This window comes from Magnolia sinica, chromosome 6 (genome assembly GCF_029962835.1).
Source record: "Magnolia sinica isolate HGM2019 chromosome 6, MsV1, whole genome shotgun sequence".
Lineage (NCBI taxonomy): Eukaryota > Viridiplantae > Streptophyta > Magnoliopsida > Magnoliales > Magnoliaceae > Magnolia > Magnolia sinica.
This window is the reverse complement of record NC_080578.1, coordinates 57,279,673-57,295,656: the sequence shown is the minus strand read 5'-3', so window position 1 is coordinate 57,295,656 and position 15,984 is coordinate 57,279,673. Positions and strand designations below refer to the sequence as shown.

The 15,984-nt window shown below is 37.7% G+C and overlaps 1 protein-coding gene and 1 non-coding gene across 3 annotated transcripts; both read left to right on the top strand.

Moving 5' to 3' along the window:
• The first annotated feature begins 3,305 nt into the window (after window positions 1–3,305).
• On the top strand, window positions 3,306–5,399 carry LOC131248777 (heavy metal-associated isoprenylated plant protein 39-like). Of its 2 annotated transcripts, none has more exons than XM_058249231.1 (3): window positions 3,306–3,474; window positions 4,248–4,319; window positions 4,768–5,399. In XM_058249231.1, exons 2-3 carry the CDS (start codon window positions 4,295–4,297, stop codon window positions 5,160–5,162), a joined length of 420 nt encoding a protein of 139 aa, XP_058105214.1. In that variant the 5' UTR covers window positions 3,306–3,474; window positions 4,248–4,294; the 3' UTR covers window positions 5,163–5,399. The 2 variants fall into 2 exon arrangements, with proteins under 2 accessions (XP_058105214.1, XP_058105213.1); XM_058249230.1 differs by having other exon boundaries at window positions 3,307–3,474; window positions 4,244–4,319.
• Window positions 5,400–13,985: 8,586 nt separating this feature from the next.
• On the top strand, window positions 13,986–14,092 carry LOC131250355 (small nucleolar RNA R71). The gene has a single exon (XR_009173277.1). It is a non-coding gene; the product is annotated as a small nucleolar RNA R71 (small nucleolar RNA).
• The last annotated feature ends 1,892 nt before the right edge of the window (window positions 14,093–15,984 follow it).

Genomic DNA, 15,984 nt, shown 5'->3' with positions numbered 1-15,984 from the left:
TCAGTTGTATGGATTGCAGTTGTCCTGTTATATGGGGTTGTAGTTATCCTGTTATATGGGTCGCGGTCGCAGTTGTCCTGTTGTTTGGGTTTTAGTTGTCCTGTTATATGGGGTCTCAGTTGTATGGATCGCAGTTGTCCTGTTATATGAGTCGTAGTTATCCTGTTATATGGGTCGCGGTCGCAGTTGTCCTGTTGTTTGGGTCTTAGCTATCCTGTTTTATGGGTTTCAGTTGTATGGATCGTAGTTGTCCTGTTATATGGGTCGTAGTTATCCTATTGTATGGGTCGCAGTCGCAGTTGTCCTGTTGTTTGGGTCTTAGTTGTCCTGCTATATGGGTCTCAGTTGTATGGATCGCAATTGTCCTGTTATATGGGTCGCAGTTATCCTGTTATATGGGTCGCGGTCGAAGTTATCTTGTTATTTGGGTCGCAGTTGTCCTATTATATGGGTCGTGGTTATCATGGGTCGTGGTTATCATGTTATATATGGCCCACAATGGGTTGATCTGATCGATCTACCTTGTCGGCTAGCTTGCCGTAGGCCTAAAAAGTCCTGACTTGGCCCCACATTGATGTATGTGTATAATCGATTCCGCTCATCCTTCTTGTCATGTCATTTTAGGGCTAGGGGCCAAATATCAACTTGATCCAGTGCATTGTCCAGTTTTAACAAACATCAATATGGGCCTAAGTTAAGACTTTCTGGGCCCACGGCAAGCTGACCAACAAGGTGGATGGATCAGATCACCCCCATTATGGGTCATATATAACATGATAACCATGAGCCACGACAACTATGACCCATATAACAGGACAACTACGACCGCGACCCATATAATAGGATAACTGCGACCCATATAACAGCACAACTGCGATCCATACAATTGAGACCCATATAAGAGGACAACTAAGACCCATATAACAGGACAACTGCGACCAAGACCCATATAACGATATAATTGCGACCCATATAACAGGACAACTGCGATCCATACAACTGAAACCCATATAACAAGACAACTGCGACCGCAACCCATATAACAGGATAACTACGACCCATATAGCAGGACAACTGCAACCGCGACCCATATAATATGATAAATGCGACCCATCTAGCAGGACGACTACGATCCGTACAACTGAGACCCATATAACAAGACAACTAAAACCCATATAATAGGACAACTAAAACTATGACCTATATAATAGGATAACTGCGACTCATATAACAGGACAACTGCGATCCATATAACTTAGACCCATATAACAGGACAACTAAGACACAAACAACAAGACAATTGCGACCGCGACCCATATAACAGGACAACTACGACCCATATAACAGGACGACTGCGATCCATACAACTGAGACCCAAACAACAGGACAACTACGACTATGACCCATATAACAAGATAATTATGACTCATATAATAAGACAACTGCAATCCATACAACTGAGACCCATATAACAGGACAACTAAGACCCAAACAACAAGACAACTGCGACCACGACCCATATAAGAGGATAACTACGTCCCACATAACAGGACAACTGCGATCCATACAATTTAGACTCATATAACAAGACAACTAAGACCCATATAACAAGATAACTGCAACCGCGACCCATATAACAGGATAATTACGACCCATATAACAGGACAACTGCGATCCAAACAATTGAGACCCATATAATAGGACAACTAAGACCCATATAACATGACAACTACGATCCATACAATTGCGGCCCATTTGGGTCGTGTTTTGCATGGGTCGTAGTTGCCATGTTATATGGGTCGTGGTTGTCATGTTGTATAGATCGTGATTTTCAATGTGTTCAATTCCTTTTCTACCAAACCATTGGTACCAAAACTTAAGGCCCACAATGGAGTGATCCAATCTATCCACCTTATCGGGCAGCTCGGTGTGGACCTAAAAAGTCTTAACTTGGGCAATGTCCACATCTAATAAACATCATAGTAAGCCTAGAAACTTTCAACAGTCACCATTATTTTCTTTTTTGTGGGTCATAAAAGCACTAGATCGGGCTGATATTTGGGCACTAGCCTTAAAATGACATGACAAAAAGAATGATTGAAATGGATTATACACATACATCAGTGTGGGCCCATTTGGGTCGCGGTTTGCATAGATCGTAGTTGATATATTATATGGGTCGTGGTTGTCATATTGTATGGATCATGGTTTTAAACGTCTTCACGTCCTTTTCTATCAAACCATTGGTACCATAACTTAAGACCCACAATGGGGTGATCCATTCCGTTCACCTTGTCGGCATGCTCCGCGTGGGCCCAAAAAAGTCTTGATTTAGACAGTGTCCACTTCGAACAAATATCACAGTGAGGCTGAAATGTTTCAATAGTGGGTTCCATTGTCACCATTATTTTATATTATGTGACCCACATAAGCTCTGTATCAGGTTAATATCTTAGCCCTAGCCCTAAAATGACACAACAAACAGGATGGGCAATATGATTATACACATACATCAATGTGGACCTCACAAGCTTGGTCCTTGCCCGTACATAAAAATAAATAAATAAATAAATAAATAAATAAATAAGAAAAAAAGTTTCACTTTCTTAGCATTAAATATCATGTAACTTCTTTTTCCTTGGAAAACCTTACAACAACTTGAAACAAGGATAAGGAAATTTATTTTCCAAGTAAGGCCGTCAAAAATTACTTACGGGAGTATACGGGTTGTTCCAGCATTCTTAGATAATTTGCCCAAACTTCAACATGACTACGGTCATTTTCGTTTTTTTTTTTTTTTAACCCGAGGGTATTCACGGCCGCCTTATAAGAATCTGGGTTCAACAGTAAATGCATGACGTTGACTCGGTGAATCGGCGGATACGACTACGACCAATAATGCGTCAAAAGGCAACCACAAACGTAACCGGGATATTCGCGCGAAGAGAGAATGAAGGACGGGTTTCGCGAAAAAATTGCCAAATAACCGTACGTGTGAAAGATGGGGCACTTTTTTTCTTTTTTCTTTTATAGTTTTTTTTTTTTTTTTTTTTGTAATGTCATGGGGGCCACTTTGTTTTTTACACTATCACCACCCATGGGTACTGGAACCCTTGACTAGGGTTGAAACCTCGAGAGTCTACCACCGGAGCAAGGATAGGGACCCCTTTGGCCTCAACCAGTAGAACATCATTCTTCTTCACAGTCGAGACACGGTGAAGAGATTGGCACGTGTAAAGATGAGTTCAGAGGGAGAGGGTGCGTGTGGGAATTATAGCAAAACTCAAGTGTCTTAGTGCGAATCGCCTTTGAAGAAAGTGTCGTCTTCCTCCACTCTTCCAATGACAACCGTTCCTTCCTAGAAACGCACTCTTTTCACCCTCCTTTCTTTCACTCCTTTTTCTCTTTATTAAAGATCCCTTCTGAAACTCCCCCTCTTTCCCATCCACCCATCTCTCTCTCACGGAAATGAAGGTTAGTTTTCTTTGTTCCAATCCAAAACCCAATCTCGATCTTCTAATTTTATTTGTTTCAATCGGAAATCCCATCTGGATTCGTTTAGTTTCCCTTTTATTTTGAATCCAAAACCCAATCTAGATTCTTCTAATTTTCTTTGTTTCAATCCAACACCCAATCTGGATTCTTTTAGTTTTCCTTTTTATTTTGAATCCAAACCAATTTGGTTTTTTTATTTTATTTTATTTTATTTATTTTATTTTTTAATAAATATTTTGGGGGAGGCGGAGACATGGGTTTTCTTCTTTTGTTCTTTTTACATGGTTTTAGAAATATTTTTCGATCAAAATCTAATTCAGATTCTCTCTCTCACTTGCTTTTAGGATTTCATCCTTTTCCGGTAGAAACCTAATTCAGATTCTACCTTTTCATGGATGTTAGAAGCAAGGGTTTTCTTGCTTTCTCTTCTTTTGCTATTTTCTAGACATTGAAAGAATCTGAAGCATGATTCTTGATGGGTATTACTTTTTTCCTTTTTCTTTTTTCCTTTATCTTTTTCCAGACTTTTGGATCTGAATCTCTGTCTCTGGTTTATAAAGATATTGATGTTTTCTTGATTCCCCCTTTATTTTATTTTTAAATTTTTTTTTTTTTTTGTTGAAAGTGAGAAATGGAAATTTGATTTTATTTAGACCCCCTCACTCTGTTTCAAATATATGATTTTTCAAATGTTTGATTCTTCTTGGATTTATTTATATATTTATTTTTTATGTTGTTGTTATTGAAGAAAGTGGTGCTGAAATTGGAGTTGCATGATGACAAAGGCAAGCAGAAGGCCATGAAGGCTGTTTCTAGCCTTTCAGGTACATCTCATTTCTGTAAAAGAAAAAAAAAAAAAATAATAATAATAATCTATTGAAATGAATCAATTTCCATTGAAATCGACATTTTGGATGCCTGTAGTGGTTTAAGTGGTGTAATGTCCTGTTGGGCTGTAAGCTGTTAATCATTTACAGGTAAATGATTCTCTTTGTTTGGATAGCCTGTAAATTATTTAAGTCCTCTAAAACGTAATTAGAGAGTCAATATTTTCATTTATAGCTGTTAGACCGTAAATGGAGAGCCTGTAAATAAAATAACAGCTTTTTGCCTGTAAATCAAATGGGGCTGAAAGCTGTAAATGATTACAGCGGACATTTCAGCACCCAAACACAAACTGTAACCCATTTACCTGTAAATCGTTTACAGTTAGCCCCATTTATGACCCCTTAAAAGAAAAGATACCGATGTCCTTTCTCTTTAATTCTGCAGGGATAGACTCGATCGCCATGGACATGAAGGATAAGAAACTAACGGTGGTTGGCGATGTAGACCCTGTGAACATCGTAAGCAAGCTCCGCAAGCTCTGGCACACTGAGATCCTCTCCGTGGGGCCGGCAAAAGAGCCCGAGAAGAAGAAGGAGGAGGCAAAGAAGGAGGAGCCGAAGAAGGACGAGCCCAAAAAGGAAGAGCCCAAGAAGGAGGAACCCAAGAAAGAAGAACCTAAGAAAGAAGAACCCAAGAAAGAGGAGGAGAAGAAGAAGGATCCGCATGAGCAGCAGATTGCTGAGCTCGTCAAGGCCTACAAGGCCTACAATCCCCACTTGACCACACATTACTATGTCCCGAGCATGGAAGAGAATCCAAATGCCTGTGTAATTTGCTAGTGAGATTTGAGAAGAACGGAACCATCTTCCCTGGAATGAATTCTCTCGAAAACCCGCCTGAAGAGCGATCTGTGATGGACAGAAAATCCTTTGTACAGATGATGGTGGATTGTTATTCATGTATTTCTTCTGTTCAAAGGATTGTATAGAGATGATACAGTATCTCTCGATTGTGTGAGTGTTTTTGTAGGGATTATTTCATGAAATATATGGAGTATTTATACTCAATTTAATGGCCGGTAAGGAGTGTTTTTGGGCAGAAAATATCCATGAATTATGAAATTTGAAACAAAAAGAAGAGACTTCTGCAAAATTCCTAAGAAAGTTGGATTTTACAAATAATGACTCCAACCGAAATCAGGATCAATAAAACAACCAAGACACTTCATATATATATATATATATATAGACACACAAACATAGAGAGAGAGAGAGAGAGAGAGAGAGAGAGAGATTTTTTTTTTTTCTTTTTTCTTTTTCTTTAGGAAAGTTCAGAATCGAGAATCTGTGTAGCCACGAGGAATATGTCGGACATCCAACCCGTCCAGCAGGTGCAGCATGCCATGATTACTCAAAAGGACCAAAACTCTGGCAGATGAAATGATAAGATGGGCAAACCCTAAAATAAAATATACACATCTAAATTGTGTAGTCCATTTGCTGAAGATCAGATTTTTGGGCGGTGTGAGCATCAATAATGAATAATGAGTTTCATATGTTAAACTGATCGGATGTTATAACATACAGCAAATTGGAAGACGGTGGTGCCATGTCGGTGGCAGGCCCCACTAGGAGGGTCTCCTTCTCTAAAATCAAGCTAATCCACTCACCAAGTGAACCCAACTTGCATGTCGGGTTAGACTACTGGTTATCCACTAACTTCAACCGTGTGGCGTTCCCGATGAACATCTTTACCGATGATACCTGACGCGGATGTGGTTTAGTCTTTTATCATTCTTAGCGCAAGATATAATTACTTTTTTTTTTTTTTTTTTTAATTTCTCTAAAAATTTAATTGAATGTTTCCAATATAATTGAATTGTGCGACTCAAAAGCAGAGTATTAAATTCACATCGACAGCTATTTTTGTAAAAAACCTCATAACGCTGCCGGAAAGCGTACTACCATCAGAAAGTGTAGATTGCCACCATCATGCATTTCATTCTTTACTAGGCACATGGACGTTATTTCATGGAATTCCATGTCGGATTTGCATCATTATGCTTTTAACTTTTCTACTCCTTTCAATTGAGTGATACGTTTTTATGGCCTTGCAAGTTGTTTAAGATTCTCCAAATGATCGAAAGTCTTCTTGATTAGCTCGGATAGACCTGTCGTTTCATTTGATATTGATGTGATGTGAAGAGAGCCGTGGCAGGGCTAAACACTCTTCAAGTGGAAAACTTATCGGAATTTATGTGGCATGCGTTTGGTAAAGGAGGAATTACAATAAATACAACCCAAGTGAAGAATTCTTGTTTATTTAGGAAATTTTGCGTACGTATCCTCTTAAAACCAAAAAAAAAAAAAAAAAAAAAAAAAACCCTCATACAAGAGACCTAGGAGACAATAATTGTAAACACCCCCATCTAGTTTCTAATAAGTTTAAACACCTCCCCTCTAGTTTGAATCATTGGAAGTATTATATCTTTGCCAGAGAAGTTAGAAGAATTTGTATCCAACTTGTCCCATAGAATCTCTCCACCGTAGGCATGGGACTCCCAAAAAATCTAATTAATACAATCGTGGGGTAGGCCAAACCTACCAAAAAACTCCAAAGGTACATGATCAGCCACCTAACGGTTGGATCAACCCGATTTTTGGGTTTGCCCATTTTAACGGTGGTGCAACTATGCTGAATAGGTTAGATAACATACATGTACTAGGATAGGCTTGTACTTCCACAACTAGTTACCTATGATATAGGGACTATAATGGTCAGTTTCTCAAAAATAACAGCAAGAATCAAACAAGAGGCGAGGTGTTTAAGGGTGCATTTTGTAACAATGCCACCTGGTGGCTTCTCTTACCAAATCGAAGCCATTCTCTAATTTAAAATGGCTTCTGTTATTATGGGAAAATCTGAACAGGGTCAGCCAGGGTTGGCCCAAGCTATCCGAACCAATTAATAGGGTCTTGGAAGGAAAACATCACATTGGGCAGGAGCAGACCTCTGAACTATGACTCTAAGCCAATCAAAATGAGCTCTCGTCCTCGTCCTCGTCCTCATCCAAAGAAGGTTGGCTGAGTCAAGTTCTCGTCCTTGTCCTCATCCTCATCAGAAGAAGGTTGGCCGAGTTGAGCTCTCGTCCTCATCCTCATCCGAAGAAGGTTGGCCGAGTCAAGCTCTTGTCTTCATTCAACAAACTCCAACCCCAATGACTTAACTATGAATCCCGACTACTAGTGCTCAGTCGTGGACTCGGATAGGACGAAGTCCAAGTCTAGATAAAGATACTCCAAGTAACGAGCTAGGAAACTAGTCCGAATGTGGACGTGGCCGAAGATCACGCCTGGAGATACGCTCCATTAAGACACGATGCACTACAAAGATTGTGGAGTATCTCCATGATTGCAATATTCGCTTGATTAAGTCGATCATGCCAAGATTGACAGACACGATCCACTTGACCCACAGGTATAAGTACCAGGGGACCCTAACCAGCATTTTTCTAGTCCCGAGCAAAATAAGCGAAGAAAAATAAAAATAAGAATAAAAATTAATTTTAAAAATAAAATTAAAATGAAAAAAATTCTAACTACACCACTTTCGCAGGTAATCTCGATTGCATTTAACATATACAACAAGCCTTTAAACCCCTAGGTTTCCTCTAGTAGACGAGTTATAGTCTCGTGAGGGTTTCCAAAAATGTTACCCACAAACATTAAAAACATGAAAAATAGTTCAACACTCAGAAATTTATACAATTATGCCTCCATTCATCATATGAATTCCAAAACAAAACAATACTTACTCTAAGTTTGAAGTTAGAATCTCAATTTCCTAATCCATTACATTATTGAGTTCAGAAACCTAATCAAAATTTAGAATAGTTATGATCCAATATCCTTAGGTGCTTTGTGACACTAGTCTAACTTTGAGAAATATGCATGTTCTCTATCCTAACTCTTTTCAATCATCCCAAGAATATGAAATCTCTAGTTATCTCATTTTTTTTATGATATTTCTTCTTTTATCATCATATCCTCATTATTATAGACCACCCTTAGATGAAGATTCCCATCGGGTTTGCTTCATAACCTAAGGTATCGTACTTGTAATGGTAACAGTAGTGGATACTTAGATATCCTTACTCCGGATTACTGACACGATTGTTATGGTCATTACATTTATGCTCTATAATAATAATAAAAAATTTCATCACTCTTTTTTTTCCCAATATTCTCTCTTTTAAACATATATCAATGGTACTAATTCATTCAACCTTATTTGAATCAAAAGTTGTTATTCTAGTGCACATATCATTTTCCTCACTTAGTTAACTAGGGTGTATTGTGAATTTAGTACATCAAATTACAACTCACTTTAAACTAGTGATTAGATAATTGAACTCAAGTTTATAATTTTCAGTTGTCAGATTTCTGACTACTATTAACCTAGACTAAGTATTAATTTTGCCTTTGGAATTCGTATAATATCATGTTCACATTCTTGTATATAAAAATATTATTTTGAAAATGTTGAAATTTTTTTTTCCATAAACTTAAAAAAAATAAAGTTAAACCTAATAAAAATAATAATAAAAGAAACCGAAACCCCCCCTCCAAAAAAAAAAAAACTTTCACATGGATGACTATCCACACCCCCCAACCTAAAATCTACATTGTCCCCAATGTAATGATAATGTAATGTAGAGAATAATAAAAATAAAAGAAAGGGTGGATAGTACCTGCCATGAAAAACTTATCTGCTATGTGACACTAAAAAAATTGAATATGATACAAATCCTACACAAATGCTCCGTCAGACCAGGAGCATCATTCTGAATATTCTGGCTCATGAAGAGGGAAGGACTCCTCTCCCAAATGAAAGTTTTCCACATAAGGCTTCAATCTCTGACCATTAACCTTGTACATATTGCCATTACGTGGATTCTCAATTTCAATAGCCCCATGAGTATAAACATTCTTCACAATGAAGGGGCCTATCCATCTTGATCTTAACTTTCCCGGAAAGAACTGGAGAAGGGAATTGTACAATAGGACCTTTTGTTGAGGTTCAAAATTCTTCCTCAGGATATTTTTGTCATGAAAATGTTTAGTCCTCTCTTTGTAGATTTTAGAATTTTTATAGGAGTCTCTCCTCAACTCCTCTAATTCATTTAACTCTAATTTTCTTTGTCCACTTACTTGATCCATATCAAAGTTTAATTTCTTTATTGCCCAGTAGGCTCTTTGTTCTAATTCCACAGGCAAGTGGTAAGCCTTCCCATACACCAATCTGTATGGAGACATTCCAATCGGGGTCTTATAAGCGGTCCTATAAGCCCATAAAGCGTCGGATGGTTTGAGGGACCAATCCTTCCTATTTGGCCTTATAGTTTTCTCTAAAATATGTTTGATTTCCCGATTAGAAATCTCAGCTTGCCCACTCATTTGTGGGTGGTATGGGGTGCTCACTTTATGCTTGATGCCATATTTCTTCATCAAAGCCTCAAATGTTCTATTGCAAAAGTGAGACCCGCCATCACAATGATGGCCTTTGGAGTTCCAAATCTAGCAAAAATATTTTCCTTGAGGAATCGTATGACCACTTTGTTGTCATTGGTCCTACTTGAAACTGCCTCAATCCACTTTGAAACATAGTCCACACCAACCAATATATAAAGAAATTCAAAAGAAGATGGAACTGGACCCATAAAATCAATACTCCAACAATAAAAAATCTCCAATAGTAAAATTAGGGATAAAGGCATCATGTTGCGCCGAGACACTCTTCCCAACCTTTGACATCTATCACAAGCAACACAGAAAGCATGGGTGTCTTTAAACATGGTGGGCCAGTAAAAACCACACTTCAGGATTTTTGCAGTGGTTTTCTTAGAAGAAAAATGGTCACCGCATGCTTTCATGTGGCAAAAGGAAATAACACTTTGAACTTTATCCTTTATGACACGATGTCTAAAAATCTGATCAGTCTCATATTTATATAAATATGGGTCATCCCAGAAGAAGTTCCTAACCTCGGTTTCAAAATGCTTCCTATCTTGTGACTTCCAATGATATGGCATTTTTTCCGTTATAAGATAGTTCATTATATCCGCATACCAAGGCAATTTAGAGATCGTAAATAATTTTTCATCAGGGAAAGTGTCCTGGATATGTATCTCCTCAGTGGAATCATCTAATACCAATCTAGAAAGGTGATCGGCCACTACGTTTTCTACTCATTTCTTATCTTTTATCTCTAAGTCAAATTCTTGGAGTAGGAGGATCCATCTCAAAAGTCTCGGCTTTGCATCCTTCTTAGATAACAAATATTTCAAAGCCGAGTGGTCCGTGAAAATGACCACTCTGGATCCCAGCAAGTAGGACCTAAACTTATCCAAAGCAAAAACTACTACAAGTAACTCTTTTTCAGTTGTTGAGTAGTTCACTTGGGCCGAGTTTAGAGTTTTACTTGCATAGTGAATAACGTAGGGCCGTTTATCTTTCCTTTGGCCCAAAATAGCCCCTATGGCATAATCACATGCATCGCACATTAGTTCAAAAGGAAGTGTCCAATCTGGTGGACGCATGATAGGTGCAGTAGTAAGGGATGATTTAATTTTATTAAAGGCACTTGCACACTCATCTGTTCACTTAAATGGAACATCCTTTTGAAGAAGATTAGTCAAGGGTTTAGTAATGGCACTAAAGTCCTTAATGAATCTTCTATAAAAACTAGCATGCCCTATAAGTGATCTAATATCTCTAACAGTTTGGGGGGTAAGTAGATTAGATATAATGTCGAGTTTTGAGCGATCTACCTCGATTCTATTTTTAGAGATAACATGGCCCAAAACAATTCCCTTTTGAACCATGAAATGACATTTCTCCCAATTTAAGACAAGGTGTTTCTCTTCACACCTAGACAAGACAAGAGATAAATTGTTGAGGCATTCCTCAAAACTACTCCCAAATACAGAGAAGTCGTCCATGAAAACCTCAAGAAACTTCTCAACCATATTTGAAAAAAATACTTAACATACACCGTTAGAAAGTTGCTGGGGCGTTACACAATCCAAATGGCATCCGTTTAAAAGCAAACGTGCCAAATGGACAAATGAACGTGGTTTTCTCTTGGTCTTCCAGGGCTATCTCTATTTGGTTATATCCAGAATATCTATCAAGAAAACTATAGAAGGAGTGACCTGCTACCCTCTCTAAAACTTGATCAATGAATGGTAGAGAGAAATGGTCCTTCTTTGTGACTTGGTTCAATTTTCTATAGTCAGTGCAAACACGCCAACCAGTGGTGACACGTGTTGGTATGGGTTCATTATTAGAATTCTGCACAATAGTTATTCTAGATTTCTTTGGGACTACTTGAGTTGGACTCACCCAAACACTATCGGATATTGGGTAGATGATTCTCACATCCAATAATTTGATCACCTCATTTTTTACAACTTCCATCATGTTTGGATTGAGACGCCTTTGAGGTTGTCTAATTGGTTTGGCATCATCATTGAGGTGGATCCGATGGGTGCATATGGAAGGGCTTATACCTTTAATGTCAGAAATGGTCCAGCCCAAGGCTCCTTTGTGGTCCCTTAGAACTTTCAACAATTTAATCTCTTAATCCTTCTCTAAAAATGAAGAGATCACTACAGGATAAGTTTTATTTTCACCTAAGTATACATACTTAAGCTCATTTGGTAGTGGTTTTAAATCAAGCTTTGGAACATTGGTTAGTGATGGCAGAGGTCGCAAGTCCTCGATAGATAGGATTTGAGTGCGCGGTTTCCATTGGTACATACCAATGTCCTGGGTAGTAGTGCTCTCATTATCATTAGAAATTTCAGCAAACACTTTTTCTAAATCAGAATTTTTCAAGTCTCCAATGACTTGAATCAATTCCTCAGTTAGACTAGGTTCTAATTCCTCTTCTTCTATCAAACAGTCCATGAAATTCAACTCATGGATCTCATTATTATCAATGGGCTACTTACATAGATTGAAAATATTTAGCTCTAGAGTCATGTTACCAAAAGATAAGTTCATCATTCCATTCCTGCAATTTATGATTGCATTTGAAGTTGCTAGGAATGGGCAGCCTAAAATGATGGAAACTTGAGCGCTAGCATTTACACATGGTTCAGTGTCTAGTATAATAAAATCCAAGGGGAAGTAGAATTTCTCCACTTGGACTATCACATCTTTTAAAATTCCCCTTAGTACCTTAATAGAACGGTCAGCGAGTTGGAGTGTAATCGTAGTTGGTTTAAGCTCGCCTAACCCCATTTATTTGTAAACCAAATAAGGTACTAAGTTGACACTTGCACCTAAATCTAGCAAAGCATGCTCAATTTGAAAATTCCCAATAATACAAGGAAAGTGGGACTTCCCAGGTCTTTGTATTTGGGTACAACCCTTTGTTGAATGATAGCGCTCACTTTCTCAGTAAGAAAGGCTTTTTTGTGCACATTTAATTTTCTCTTTACAGTGCACAAGTCCTTGAGATATTTAACATATGATGGAATTTGTTTAATGGCATAAAGCAGAGGAATATTGACAGTAACCTTTTGGAGCACATCCAACACCTCTTGATATTTCATGGGGACAGTTGGATTCCGAAGTCTAGATGGGAACAGAACTGGAGGCTCATGTGACTTAGTCTCTTTATCCTTTTACTGTTGCGGCTCTTGAACCATAATCGGTTCATCATTTTCTTGAGACAGTGGCTCATCCTCCGGTATTTCTACCGGTTGCATTATCTTGTTATCGACCTCTTTTCCACTTCTCAAGGTAATGATGGCCTTAGCTTGTTCATGATGTAGCTCACTTGGATTTGAGTCTCCAATGAAATGTGTGTTTTTAGGGTTTGGCACAGGTTGAGAAGGAAGGGTGCCTTTTTCCCTAGCATTTAGTTGAGTCTCAATCCTAGCCACAACTGTCTTTAATTCCTGATTTGATTGGATTAGAGACTGATTCATTTGAGCTTGAGAGTTCATGAATGTGGTCAATGAATCCTCCACAGATGATCGCTTTGGCAGGGGCACATATGGTGCATTGTTAGGTGCCCCAAAGAAGTTATTTTGTGGAGGTATTTGAGGTGCATTGGGCACATTAATTTGTGGTCCATTCCTCCAACTAAGATTAGGATGGTTACGCCAATTTGGATTGTACGTGTTTTCCAATGGTTGCATAACTGACCTTTGGTAATTATTTATAGCATTTGCTTGATCATGCTCATGCGTGATATTTTGTACAACTGAGATTATTGGACAATCCTTTGTGTCATGGTCTATACCACCACAAATGCTACAAAAATTACCTAAGGAAGTGTTTGCTTTAACCATATCAACCTTCCTAATTTCCAAGGCTTCGACCTTTCTAGCCAATGCAACGAATTTTGCATTAAGGTCGTCTTCCTCTATTAGGACATACATTCCCGCTTTCTCTCTAGGAATGGGTCTAGTTTGGTCTGATTTAGCAGAGACATCCCATGTCTGAGTATTCTCTGCTAACATATCTAGAAAATTCCAAGCCTCATTATGATCTTTGTCAAGAAAAGTTCCACCACACATCATCTCTATGAACTGACGGGTATCCGTGGTGAGCCCCTTTCGGAAAGCATCAATCACGTGCCATGGTTCATAACCATGATGTGGACAAGTAATTAGAATGTCTTTGAAGCGCTCCCAAGCTTGAAAAAATAGTTCATTCCCCTTTTGGGAGAATGACATGATTTCTTGTTTTAGTGCATTTATTTTGTGCTCGGGAAAGAACTTTTTCAAAAACTCTCTACTTAAGGCTTGCCATGAAGTGATGGTATTAGGTCTTAGAAAGTTGAGCCATACTTTGGCCTGATCCTTTAGAGAAAATGAGAATAATCTAAGCTTAAGTACATCCCTATTGCCATTGTTTACTTGTAATGTTGCAATTACTTCCTCAAAGTCCTTGAGGTGCAAGTAGGGGCTTTCAGAATCTAAGCCATGAAATTTAGGAATTAATTGAATCACACCTGGTTTAAAATTAATGTTCCCTGTGTGAGCAGGGAACACTATGCAAGATGGTAAAGTTGATCTCTCAGGGTGTAAATGTTCACGTAAAGTCCGTGGTTGGTTTAACACATTCCTATGAACTTCATTTTCATCCTCAAGAGGAGGATTATTTTGATTTATAGTTGGATCTGGCAGATTTGGATTTGGATTATCAATTGGGTCTGCCATGGAATCCAAGTGATGTTGAGTGCCTCTTCTAAGTGAATGATCAAGGCCTGGAACTAATCCCCCTTCAGAGGAGAGTCGATTGTTTTGATCCCTACTCCAACGGGACATAAACCATCCACACCACACAATAAATACCACTAATTCAAATAGCAAGTATGATACTTAAAATAAAAATAAAAACTTAAATCAATAACCCAGGTGGCAGAGCCGACCATGAGGGTTCAGTCCACAAAAAATTAAAAATTAAAAATAAAATAAATAAATAAATAAAAGTAATACTAATGGAGAAATTAAACTATGCTAATCTGGAAAATAGATTCAGCGGATGATCTTTGTGATCAAACAGTAACTATAGGACAACCATAGCACTTGGGTGATAAAATCCCAAGCAGGGCAACCTTATGTCATAGTTAGTGCTTGAAAGACCCAACTGAATTTATTTTCAAAGAAAAAGAAAAGAAGAAAGAAAAATAAAAATAAAAAAAATAAAATAATAAAAAAAATCTACAGAAAATCTGGAGGGTTTAGAAGAAAACTTACCTTAACTATCTTGCACAGATTTGATCTATCTCAGTCTCTCCCCAGCAACGGCGCCAAAAACTTTATTGCTTGCCTTCAAGTGCAGAGGTTCATAAGTAATATCCTGTGAATACATGGTCGATCCCACAGGGAGATGAATTGCGAGAAGGAAAAAATTAAATGTAAAACAAACTAAGTAATAAAAACTAAACTGATGATTTGATTTTGGAATTTTTAAATGGATGTAATTCAACTGAATAAAATAACACCCAAGCTTCAAAGTTCCACACATAGGTTAATGTTCCAAAATCATGATGACTTGGATAACACAACTAGGATCTGAGCACTATGGTCAGCCTAATCGGAAAATAAAACAGTTTAAATATTTAATAAATGATATAAAAGATTAGAAAATAATGGATCTGCACCATTGACATATATTCTCAAGCGCCAGTGATTTTAAGTATTCAATATCTATAGGATAATGAATATTAAAGAAATATAACAGGTTGAGAACATCTCCTATCTAGGAAATCTGATTAACCTAGGGTTAGCCTATCCATCAATGTGGATCTCATATGATGGAAACATATGGATCTCACAAGAGGATAAAAAAACAAAACCTAAATAATAGATAACATGCATACACCATTCTTCTCATCATTAAAACAATCAATCATCATAATCTTAAAGAAATAATAAACCCATGTGCTTCCCTTCTAGCTTGGGCTAGAGGGAACTTAGAAAAACATAATTAAATTACAGAAATAAAAAGCAACAAGAAAGAAAGAAGAAAAAAATGCAAATAGAAAGGATCTAAAATAAAAAAACAACTTATAAAGCTTTAATAAAACTAAAAACTCTTAAAAAACCCTAAATATTGCTCTTGAATGCTTCTAATGATC

Coding starts and splice junctions, on each gene's coding strand:
- LOC131248777 (XM_058249230.1), top strand. Junction 4,320..4,767: donor GGCTGTTTCTAGCCTTTCAG/GTACATCTCATT, acceptor TTAATTCTGCAG/GGATAGACTCGATCGCCATG.